This window comes from Porites lutea, chromosome 8, assembly GCF_958299795.1.
Source record: "Porites lutea chromosome 8, jaPorLute2.1, whole genome shotgun sequence".
Lineage (NCBI taxonomy): Eukaryota > Metazoa > Cnidaria > Anthozoa > Scleractinia > Poritidae > Porites > Porites lutea.
Window position 1 is genome coordinate 15,329,469 of NC_133208.1, and position 12,890 is coordinate 15,342,358.

The window sequence follows — 12,890 nt, forward strand, 5'->3', positions numbered from 1 at the left end:
GACCGGTCCTACGCAAAGTCCAGACACCCCTGATCTGGGTAGGGAGCGACCAGATCTATAGCTAACTGGGTTCATTAAGACAAAAACACTTCACCATCATTACAAGGTCAGTAACAAACCAAGACTGACGTTCAGGTTTCAACTTTATAAACCAAGAGTTAAATTCTAATAAGCAGTGCAAGTAGATCAGAATTGTAAAGCTGTTACATTGCAACAAAAAAGGACGATAAAATAAGGGAATTAGTTTTTTTACCCCAAGGAATATCCGTGTATCCGCCAAAGATGAATTTCCCTTTCCTTATGATGGTAACAGTGTCGTACTTTCCATCGCAGCGACTGTGAAACTGACTAACATTCCAGCCATGCAGTGTAGCACGCCAGCACAGCAACCAGTGAGAATTGTCCCCAACCGCATTCTCCAGAAAATTGCCCAAATGACGAAAATAGTAATCACTGCTGTTCAAAATCGACGAGTTCATAAATTCTGAAAATACTATTAAAGAATAATTTAAGTTACTTAAAAATTAATTTCAAGTGTGGCGGAACCGACAGTTTTAGGTTGATCATATTTTTTAATGATTCTTTATTCTCTCTTGCCTCCCTTCCCCCTCCCCAGATATCATTCCTGTTCATTCGCGTAAAATATCTAATATCTCCCAGTCTCCCCTATCCCCTAAGGGATAAGGCTAGAGCCAACCTACAATTAGCCTGCGAGAGCATCCGGTTTTTTCGGCTCAAGTTTCTTGTTTCACCCGCTCTCGCAGGCTGACCTACAATAGTTTAATCCGCAACCGGCCAATAAACACCCAGAAAAGCTGTGACGAAAACTGCGTATCGGGCCAATAACTGTTGGTCGAATACGTAAATATTCTTATGACCTGGAGAATCACCCCATTCTTTTCATCGGCTTCGCCATAATAACCCCAAACTCGCACAAGTTTGCCTACTAACAAGCTAACAACGAGCCCTTCCATGTTAGAACTGTTTTAAAAGACCCTAGATGAGGCCCGTAGGGAGGGGGGAGGGTGCGACGGGTGCAGTTCCCCCCCCCCCCCCCCCCCCAGCCTCTAGAGGTCCACTTTATTTTTGACCAGCCGATTTAAAACAAAGTGAGTCTATAGTATTGTTCCGGTATTGTTCTTTCCTCACTACTAATTTACTGATTGTGATGTAAACTTGAAAATACTGTGAAAGAGTTGACAAGCCTGACTGACGCTTTCCACCGAACGTGTTTTCGCCTCCGTAAAGTATAAGGAAGAACTTGAAGTCCTTTGTCTTTCAGATAGCTTAAAATATCAGCTGTTTTCTGTGGCTGATTTTAGTTTTATAAAACTGAGTAATATTCGCGGCACAGTAGAGGCTCTCCTCTCTGGCTGTTTTTATGCACATCCACTATCTAACAGACATTGATCTGGAAGAAGTCGTTGATCTGTTTGCTAAGAAGCATCCAAGGAGGCTTGAACTTGTTCCACTATTGAAAAATCAAACCTAGTGAATAATACTGATTCAAAATTTTCTTTAATTTCTAATTTGTAATTTTCAATAGTGACATTGACATTGTCCTTGTAAAATCGTAAAATAAAGTAGTGAGTCTCTTTGCCAAAAAAATCACTTTTAAAGTTATAAAAAATATCCATTTTTATCAAAACGCTCGAAATGCAGTCTCAGACAACCCTTTTTCGCCCTAGAGACTTGCGCCTCCAGCCACGGTTTGTCCGTCTTCTTCTTGGATCGCACCCCCTTCCCCCTCCGGTACAGTAATAAAACCTGGCTACAGGCCTGAAGATTTAACAAACACTTTAGCGTCTACTAAAAAAAAAAATGGATGATTAAAAATATTTTTATATAAGGTTAAGGTTTTTGCTATCAGGGTTTTTGTTACAATATTACCTGTGCAATTAAAGCCATTTCCAAAATATCCTGGTTTGCATGTACAATTGTAAGAGCCTTTAGTGTTGTTACAGAAAGCGTGCGAGTCGCACTGATGCTTTCCTGTGTCACACTCGTGTATGTCTGCAAAATAATAAATAAAATGCATTTAGAAGAATATAATTTTTACTGAATGATTCCTTCAATCATCTGTTGAAATCTTTCGTAAAAAATCATTTTGATGATTACCGTTTTCTTTGATTGCGTGCCACAATAAGTTAAGTGGTTAAGCCAGATGACACACCACTTCATGGAAAAACTAGGGGTTTGTACGTTATGTTCTTCCCTACCTACCCATAAAAGGAAAATGTGTTTTCTCTGTATACCTCCTTTATTAATCCCCAGATGAACGTAAATGTCCATAGGTAGTCTGAAATGTCATTCGTCTCCACCCCATAATCCGTGAAGGGCGCGGAGGAGAGAGACGCGCCCCCCACAGATTAGGGGGTGGAGACGTGTGACATTTCAGACTAGGCCATACGCAGTTTTCCTGGCAATGCAGATTTTCACACATAGGCGTACTGGCCGGGGGGGGCGAGGGGGGCTGCAGCCCCCCCAAATTTTGGGCAACTCAGATTTTTTGGGCAGCAAGAGAAAATTTGGGCAAAGCCAGCTTTCAAAGACGTTTTCATGTTTTTTTATTAATATTTTGAAGAGATAAATATTTTCTATTTTAACCTGAAGTCGGCGTAATAATCCAGTTACATTCACACAAGACAGTGGTTGCCAAGCACGTGATGAGTTTCTGTTTATAAGGGAAGATTATCATATGCTGAGTTTTTTTATCGATGGGCACTGTACTGTAATGGGCTATTTGCAATTGTGAATTTATTAGAATAAACTTCCTCCTAACTTTCTAGAACCATCTCCGCTCATAGAACAGTGTATGGCAGATAGCATCAGCGATTGATGTGAAAGTGAAGAAGTGGCTGACTAATTCTAGCTCACTTTGAATTACGAGAAGAATCTTAATTTTTAAAAAAAAAATCTATCAAGTGGTTCAAATAATTCACAAATTTGTTGAAGTACACCGAAATGTTTACAAAACCGCAAACAAGAGCGCCATGATACATACTAATGAAATCCTTCTTTGTAGCAATTGACCAGAATTATTACTAAAATAATTCACGCACATTTTAAAAAGATTGAAGAAGCTACTATGGGGTTAAATTGCATGTCAAAAGCGCTTCGTTTTTTACAGATAGCGGCTAAACATCAAGATTTTCCTTTTTTTTTACTGTAATTCTAACTATAAAAACTTTATCCCAAAGCATCCCGATAACGCTCTTACAGAATCCGTTTTAACTTCACGAATATCGAGGCGACTATTGGAGGAAAAAGCTCCCAAGAACGATTTCATACTGTGAGAAATAATGCTGCAAGTCAGGCGGTGTGCGTCACGAGATTCGACCAATCAGAATGCGTCATTTGTAGAGTGATTTTCGCGCTCGGAAAGAGCTGTTTGCAGAGGTATACGTGGTGAAATTTTCGCTTTATTCCAAGCTTGTGTTGGTAATTTCGCTACTATACCGCCGTGGAAAGTTGTTGGAATACTTTATCTTGATAGCAGTTGCGTTACTTTTAAATATTTTGCTTTCTTGAGCGTTTGTGACGAGTTTGAATTGCTCGGTCATGTGCAGGCCGCCATGATGATTTGAGTGTTGTCTTTGCCGTTCTTCTTGGATTTATTGCTGGTTACTGGTAGCGGTTTTATCGAATTATTTTGGCCATCTTGTTACTTCAACCCTTCTTCTTTGCAAATTTCAGGGTCTACCGGGGTCTACCCCTGTTAGTTTTCCAGTTATGAGCCATTGAAAGTGTCTTGGAATTAAGACATCGTCTCAGCCAAGTGGCACAACTCGCGGGAAACGGGCTTAAAAAACATGCCGAAGCGGAAGCCGACGTGAAGCGAGTAACGCCAAATCCAGGAAGAGTTTGTTCTATTTTAAACCACAAAAGGTAAATAAGTTTGAATATTGTAATAACCTTTGGAAACAAAACATTTTTCATAACCCAGTGCGGAAACTGAAAGCGTGACTTTAAAATAATTTGCATGCGGTGTGTGCTATCTTTGTGTAAACTTATGTGAGGGAATAAATTGTTATAAATCTCTACCAAAACACAAAACCATTATCCATTGCATTATCGAAGATCCAGACAACATCATACAGGATTTTAAAACTGTGAGATTAGGTTTCTCTTTATAACAAAATCGATATACTGCGCTCACTTCAATGACCGCACAGACAAGATCGTGGTTCATTTCACTGTTTGTTTCTGCGGCTGTAGCTTCGGTGAAATTCCGATTGTGCTGCAGCTGTTCGGCTCTTTCGGTCTGTTTTCCCCTCGTCTGATTGAAGATTTATTTGCGCATAAGGATTTCAAACAGGCACTGTTTTCAAAATAATATAAACTTGTCGATGAAAATAAAATTGTTATGAGAGACGATTTCTCACCTTCCTGTCTGCACACGCTCCCCCTGCTTTGCGAGTAAGAAAGTCCATCAAATATATAAACACTTCTAATGGACGAATTTTTTTTTTAGTTAAGCAAATCCAGGTATGAACAACAGATCTCTTTCACTATGAGATAAAAACATACATATAAACCAAACAGTACATAAAATCTTATGAGAAGCAGGAAATTAGTCGCCGCTCAAAGTCGGCTAGATCGCACGATCGTCTCCGAATCGCGATAAACTTCTTGAAATTGTCTTGTGAAGCCAATAGCAAGCATCTAAGGCCACTATGAGATCTTGAAAATTCTCGAAATCGCTCTCTTCCGTAATGTTTTTCGGAAAAGGCAGCAGTGTTTTGATCCCTGGGTTTGATTCATTTCTCTTACGAGATGCGAACTCGACCGTGTCACGATGAAAATGAGGCACAGTGACAGTTTTACCCATGAACCTTTGTGGGTCGTGACGCACACCGCCTGGCTGCAAGTATAATAGGTAATGGCGTCATTTCGTTGCTATGACAACTCTGATGTCATTGCAACCCTGATCATGACAAATTTTTATCTTTATCTAATACAACTGTGGTGGCAATTTTTCCAAATGTTTGTTTATGGCGACGTAGTTTATACTCAAACTTGGCGGGTATTGACCCTGAAAAACTGTATCGAGGCACTTTCATATGCCAGTACGGCCTATGTTGTTGCATCGTATGGCCCTCGTTTCTTTTCGACTGTTTTGTAAAAATTTGGGCAACTTGCATGAATTTTTTGGGCAAATGGTTTACCGCCCCCCCTGGCCGAAAATTGCCCGTACGCCTATGTTTTCATACTCACTGAATTGAAATTCCAGAAGCGTGAGTAACCACGTTCAGACATCGACTATACAGCTGCAGACCAGTACCACTGCGGACCGCATGGTTGGTGGAAAACCCACCGACCATAAATGAGGCTCGTAATGCTAATCACTACGGGGGAACTATTACACCACCCACACTCGACACAATCGCCTAATGAAGACCAGAAGTACGCAGTTTGTAACGTCGTGAATAAGTAACCAAGAATCGCCGAGAGGCGATTTTTATCTGGGCTGCCAAGGGGCTATTTTTTCTGAGGGGAGAGGGCGGCTATACACATTCAGGCTACTATATAAAGCCTTGTCGCCGACCATTGCGTGGAGACAGAATCTCATTTGAGACTGAAACGTAAACTCATTCAGAACATTGTACCCTTTTGAAAGACTTTCGTAACAAAAAAAAAATGAGTACCATTTTTAGGTGGGGGCTGTATCATAACTTTTAAATTCCACCATTATGAAGAAAAATATACAAGTTAGTCATTAATTCTAAGCAGGAAACGATTTGCATTATTTTCACGCACCCCTCCCCGAATCCCTCTGTCTCCCAAAATATAGCGTGACAGTATAACGTGACTAATTTGACGTAACCGGACATTCCAAAAATAATTGTCGTTCCACGAGTATAAAATGCGACAGGGTCAGCTACTCGCCACTGGGCTAATTTACACTAGACAGAAATATTGTATTGGATGAAACCCAGAAGTTTACTAAAACAGATAGCCAACTGCTCACGATCATTGATCCCGACCCAGGGGCCTCACTGACTGCACTGAGACTAGACGATCCTAATTTGCGGTCTACAGTCTACATGAAAACGCACTATTTTTTCCACAAGATAAAAAATATTCAGTTTTAAGATTTTCCTCTTGGTATTTTTCTCTAACTTAAAGGAATAACATCCTTTGCATTTTGTGACCTAAAAAAGTTTAAAGATTTCTCGCTCGCATGTTGCTTCTATCAGCACGCACTTTAAACAATGTAAATAGATGAAAAGATCGATATACCGATATGAGTTAAAAATTTGCTCGAATTCGCTGTTTGTCTCACGACACCCATGACTAACTTTTCTTCATGGCAGATAACTATGCCGCTTTATAACTCCTCCGAAGTTTTTGTGCCAGCTAAACAATATGGAAACACTATTTACAGTCCTTGGATATTAAAAAGACTGAACGTAACGCACAATGTGCCCTTGTTTACCTCTGATCACATCTCCAAGAGAACTCTCTCTTTCCAAGCGATTCATTTCAATGCACAATAATTGACCCTTATGTTAATCAAACCCTATGGTTCATTCATATTAAAACTGTTTTTGCCCCTCACATTTACTGTGTTCGTTCGTATTTAAAACGCCTTTAGGAAAATAAAGGTCGTGTAAGTCATGGGTATTATGTTTCGACATAAATGGATTATACTCTTTTTTAAGTTCCCATTTTCCGGTGACTTCAGTTTACATCTCCATAAAATGGTACAAGAAACATCAAGAAACATCACGCAAGCTGAAAATTTACAAAGGCTTTTTTTTTAAACTTGCTAATGCTGACATCAATACATCTGATATATCGTGCTTACTGAATGGACGAAAACACAGAATTGTGATCACAAGATCATGTACAAATTTAATGATGAAAGCTTAGCAAGATACGGATACAAACAAAAGCAAACCCCGTGAAACCTCGACCTGGGCTACACTTGTGTGCTCTACTCAGTCACCAAACCTTGTCAGTAATAGCTCCTATTTTCCTCAAGTCGGTCTTTGTGAAGCTCCGGAATGGGATGTCCCGGTGAAGCTTTGAACTTGTGTGTGAAATTCTCAGAGTTCCTATTTTTGTCCCTGTCTTCTTAATCCTCAGTATCCGAAATTTAGACCTCCAAAGTGGCGTGTGTTGCATTAAATAGAAGGAAATATTTAAAGGAAAAGCCAGTCTTCTAACATGGCAATGTTGTCACGTCCCTCGCTCATGGACGTGCGTAACATCAGGATTCATCTGACATTCATCGGCAACTGAGTTGTTCGCTTCACTGAGTATGACAGCTTACAATCAAGTCTTCAGCCATAGTGTCGTCAACTGGTGAAATACTTTGCTTATAAATTGTGCTTATTAATTGCTCATGTACTACATCGATCGATAATTCTCTCTTTGAGTTCACGAAGCGGCCCCGGCGTTCCAAACGTGACGCTCACAGTCATCTTTTAGTGTGAACCTACCGTGAACGGCGTGTGGGTTTGTATGCAACGTGACGTTTCTCTGAGTCTCCCAGCGCCAACATCATCAACTGACTTAAACTCGAACAATAAAAAAATTATAGAGTGACTCCTATGATCGAATCGCTTCGAACAACGCAAATAACCTTCTTCAGGTTCGCAACGCCTTCTGGGTTTCTGGGGGGGGGGGGGGCGGAGACGAGGTGCTGAGTATTCGTGCAAGGGTCCGTGCAAGGGAAAATCCTATGAAACCATTTGTGAGAACATCGTTTCTCGGTACCAGACCCTCGTGTCTTCCCTCCCCCGGGGGACCGTTTTTCTTCACAGACGACCGAAAACCAAATTTATAACTGGGCAGCCCCAAAAAGGGGCATCCCAGTAATAATTAACGACTATCGCGTGATAAACGATAAACTACGTGTTTGGGGTTGTTTTGGCGGTGGAGCCACCAGCGCTAGCTGGCAAGAAGAATGGGACGAGGAAAAGCGAGCCTGCAGACGATCGAGCTAAGTTTCTTTTTTAATTTCTCCCCTTAAGAGGTTTCAAGTACTATCTAATAGGAACAAAAAAAAATGTGAACAAAAATGACAGAAAGTTGCATGAGGAGATTTTGCGACAGATAGAAAAATATAGCCATGGAAGAAAGGGAAAAAAGTGGCGACAAAACCCGCTTATCCAGAAAATGATACTTGCCGAATATGCGAATATATTTTGACGTATGGAATTGGAGAATCGCTCTATTCTTATCGCCGGTTTCGCCGGCTCCCGCTGACGGCACCGCCGTATTAATACACTCCAAACTCAGACAAGTGAGCCTGTTCACATGTTGGAACTATTTAAAGAACCCCAAACATGTAACATACACCTTAATTAATGGAACTCGAAAACATTTATTGAATAGAAATGCTTTCCTATCAGGTTATTCAGTGATATAAGCTGGAGGTTTTTGCCTCCTTGTTTTACCTGTGCAGTTAACGCCGTTTCCGGTAAATCCTGGTTTGCATGTACAAATGTAAGAGCCTTTAGTTTTGTTAGCCCACCCACACTTGACATAATCGCCTATTAACATATGAAGACTAGAAGTACGCAGTTTAAAACGTCGTTAATGAATAACTAAGTAACGAATATTCCCAAATGAACGATAAACCAGTCTTTTTCTAATTACTATCCAATTTCGACAAAGTAAATGACAGAAAGTTGCGCGAGGAGATTTTTGCGGCAGATAGCAAAATATAGTCATGGAAACAAAGGAAAAAAGCCGTGACAAAAACCTCGAATCCAACTAATGATAGTTGCCGAATATGCAAATTTTTTTTTAACGTTTAATTGCCCTTCTCTTATCACCGGATTCGCCAGCTCCCGCTGACGGCTGCACCGCCGCCTCATTATATAACCCCCAAACTCGCCAAAGTGAGCCTGTTCGTATGCCAACGATAAACAACCGGCCTATCACATGCTATCATGTTGGAACTATTTCATAGAACCTCTAAAGATTTAACATACGCCTTAGTTAATGGAACTCGAAAACATTTGTTGAATAGAAATGCTTTCCTATCAGGTTATTCAGTGCTATCAGCTGAGGGTTTTCGCTTCCTTATTTTACCTGTGCAGTTAACGCCGTTTCCATAAAATCCTGGTTTGCATGTACAACTGTAAGAGCCTTTAGTGTTGTTACAGAAAGCATTGGAGTCGCAGTGATGCTTTCCAGTTTCACACTCGTTGATGTCTGCAAAATAGTAAAAAGAATGCATTGATTTATTTAGAAGAATATAATTTTTACTGAACGATTCCTTCAGTAGTCTGTTCAAATCTTTCGTAGAAAATCATTTTCAATTGATGATTACCGTTTTCTTTGATTGCTTGCCACAATAAGGGAAGTGGTTAAGCCAGACGACACACCACTTCATGGGAAAACTGATAGTTTGTTAGTTATTTGCTACCCTACGTATTTACAAAAGGGACATGTGTTTCTTCTGTATACTCGCTCCTTTATTAATCCGTGGGTCATGAACGTCAATGTCCATAGGTAGTCTGAAATGTCATACGTCTCCACCCCCTAACACGTGAGGGGCGCGGGGGAGAGAAAAGCGCCCCCACGGGTCAGGGGGTGGAGATGTGTGACATTTCAGACTACTGAGTCCATACTCAGTTTTTTCTGGCAATGTAGGCTTATAATTAAAATGGTATCATCTTATTTTCACACTCCCTTTTTTTCATTTTCATACTTTAAATCCATTACGTCCATGCATACAACGGCGGTGTTTTGTATAGCTCCACCCTTCAATCACTTATGTTGGCCACTTTCTTGAGGTCCTGTTACGCAAAATTTCGACAAGCAAAACATGTCCTTGAAACAGCGACATAGGGCAGCAGAAATGGCGACAAACGACACAAAGATGGATTGAAACTGTGACAGCGACAGAGAAAAGCGCAAATACGATAGTAAAATATCGATAGCGACATGGCCTCCTCCTCAATACGCGAAACAGCAGGTTTTGAAATTCAGACTCTAGACATACGTAACCCCCCTTAGAGGGCCTATTTCTTATGATGATTAAACTCGTAGGTAACACAATAATATATGGGAATGTTATAAGTACTCAAAGAAAATATTTTAAAGGGAGATAGAAGATAGTAGAAGTTGTATTATTTGTATACAGTAAATGACGTGAAACTCTGCATTTGGAGCCCAGAGATTATATAGTCCCCGAGAAGCAAACAGGATCGAGGGTACTGTAGCATTCATATAGTTTTTGCAAAATGATAAAATTTTTTGATGGTTTTCAAGAATAACGGCCGAGCAAGACAAACACAAGCAAGGGGACCCCATCTTTTTATTGAATTTTTTAATATCCTACACATGGCTATCAATTGTGCCAAGCTTGCGCATTGCCACTTTGTTTTCTTTACGACTAACTATTAAACAATCTACACATCTATTTAGAATCTGTTTCCTCGGATGATCGACCAGTTTTTTGCCGAAAAGACTTAAGCAAAATAATTATCTAATACATGCATGTAAATTCTCTGTTTAAAAACGTCCGTCATGTGTAATGGTTGGGATGATCCAGGTGTTAGGTATCACTTACGTTAATTTGAACGTCACGAAAAATTTCCACATTCCATTCCATTCCACATTCCACATTCGAGGCTTACGGTAAACGCCCAAGTCTCATACGTTACATGCTTTTCTTTTTGTGGGGGTGTGTTCGAGCAACTCGCTCGCTACAAGACGAGGTACCAGGAATCTGATTTACATCTTGCTTTTATTCTTCTTAATCTTCTAACTCGTCCACTTTTTCACTAACTTACTTCTACCAACTTCTACTTTTCTCTTACTTCTCCTCTTTTCTCTACTTCCTAGTTCAAGTATATTAGCGGTTTTAATAGCCAAAGCTGGACATGTTTGGGTTAGCTGACCGGAAGAGTTTCTATTGTATATCTTATCGCTAACATTGCAACAACATTGCTATTGTTAGGGAATAGATTAACCTACGCACAGCCGCAACTGATAAGTACCAAAGAACGAAGGTCAGCTCTAACACCACAAACACGACCACCTGTAATGAACTAACATATGACAATGCCAAGTGATTAACATTCCGAATATGGCAATAAGTAAATTCGCCAGCTAAGCATAAATTCAAGTACAAGTAAAAACAAAGGATCAAAACAGGAAAACAGTACGTGAACAAAACAAGACTTAATGAAACAAAAACTAAACTTAAAAGATAAGATAGATCCGTCTTAAAAATAACTTTCAAAATACTTCACAACATTATATTACAAGGGATGTAAATTAATTCCTTAGGACTACACTATATCAACTATACATTGCCAGAGAAAACCTGGAAGCAGATTATAACTCTTTCCTTGCTACTAAAAAGAATTGCCACGTATAAAGTATAGAAAGTTGGGTGATTTCGTTTTCAGCCGCTTACGTCTTTCACTCTTCTCCTATATTGTCTGTCGTACTTAAGGAACAAAAACAATTTGGACTTACCCATTTCGCATTTTTCTCCTCTCCAATGCGGACTGCATGAACAAGCAAACGTATCTTTACCTTCGTCGAACAAACAAGAACCTCCGTTAAGGCATCCAGCCATTAGACAGCCCTGAGGAAAATGTTCATACGTTACTTCGGTAAGCTAAAATGATATACATCGTTTTCCATCGACTTCTCACAGCTTTATATACCAGAAAGGCGATGTTTTAGCCACTCTCTCTCTCTAGCAGGGGAGGGCGACGTACTAGCTACTGATTCTTGCAGGTAGCGAGACTGATCCCTCAACATTTAACGACAAAACGCAAATCTAATGTTGAACATAAAAATTCCACTGATAAATTGCCGGCTCTGCGTTCCTCGTTTTTCGACATTTATAGCTGTTTGCACTCTATACTTCTCTTAACTTCATTTTCAAAACATGTAAGCCTCTTGTTAGGGAAAAACATTGCCTTCGATAATTATGTTGCGGAACTGAAAAGTTTGGGAAAGGAAAACATGGCTCGCTCCCATACGAAACATGTGACTGAAATGCGAATGCTAGCTGGTGCTCTTTGACAACAACTCAACTTTAATGTTTTACAAAATTTCTATTTTTTTTTTTTAACTTAGCTTCGCTTGAACAGTTGTTGCCTTAGCCTGGGTGCAGGATTTTATTTCTTCTTGCAAGCGGAAATTAGGCTCGTCTGCACATGCACGCCCTTGTTGTCTAAGCAAGGAAAATCCAGAACTTTTCTTACCTTAAGAAACACTGAAAACGTTGTGCCTGGATTATCAGTGAGCTTGGTGTCATCGTCAGTTGTAGAGAACTCATGCTTGTTCAGGTCGCAATTGCCCGAGGACTCTTTGAAGTTAGAAGTGGTACACCAAGAATGTCTTAAACATGCTTGACTGCACGACATTTCATCCGTAGAATCGATTTTCTTGACAACATAGCCATGTAAACGCTTGTTCTCTTGCGTTTTGATGTAGGCAGACCTAGAGTCTTCTTCGGCTGCTAAAACTGCGCCAACGACGAAGCAGAAAATGAGTGAGGAAATCATGTTACTTATCTCTGCAATATTACAGCATTGTTTTCATGAACAGGATGTGTCTGCGTTAAGGAAGTTCTTGGGTAAATTTTGTAGGTTTCACTGATAAACATATTTTATAATTTTGTAATATAGCAAGTTAATTAATACTTTGAGCTCGATTGACGCGTGTCCTTTCAGTGATTGACTTGTCCTGCCAATGTAGAGGATAGGAAAACATTAAAAAGCTCGTTGCCGTTTTGGCGAACAAACCGCCTTGGCCGGTTGAGGACATGGGAATTCACAGAGTTAAATGTCTCTTGTTGAATGGTGAATATATATACTTTGCTGTTGAAAAGAAGTGCAGCTTTTCTCTACCGCAACACTGCGACGTTGAACAGGGCATTCTGATAAAAGGCTTTCATAATCGTC

At 40.0% G+C, this 12,890-nt stretch overlaps 1 protein-coding gene across 1 annotated transcript; it reads right to left on the bottom strand.

The window, feature by feature from the left end:
* Window positions 1-202: 202 nt before the first annotated feature.
* Window positions 203-12,532, bottom strand: LOC140946862 (uncharacterized). The gene is made up of 5 exons (XM_073395967.1): window positions 12,189-12,532; window positions 11,449-11,560; window positions 9,049-9,171; window positions 1,891-2,013; window positions 203-493 (listed from the first exon to the last, which is right to left on the bottom strand). The coding sequence occupies exons 1-5, from the start codon at window positions 12,489-12,491 to the stop codon at window positions 204-206; spliced, it is 951 nt and encodes a 316-aa protein (XP_073252068.1). The 5' UTR covers window positions 12,492-12,532; the 3' UTR covers window position 203.
* Between the last annotated feature and the right edge of the window lie 358 nt (window positions 12,533-12,890).

Coding starts and splice junctions, on each gene's coding strand:
- LOC140946862 (XM_073395967.1), bottom strand. CDS start 12,491: ATGATTTCCTCACTCATTTTCTGCTTCGTCGTTGGCGCAGTTTTAGCA. Junction 11,561..12,188: donor CGTTTTCAGTGTTTCTTAAG/GTAAGAAAAGTT, acceptor CATTTTCCTCAG/GGCTGTCTAATGGCTGGATG. Junction 2,014..9,048: donor AAACGGCGTTAACTGCACAG/GTAAAATAAGGA, acceptor ATTATTTTGCAG/ACATACACGAGTGTGACACA.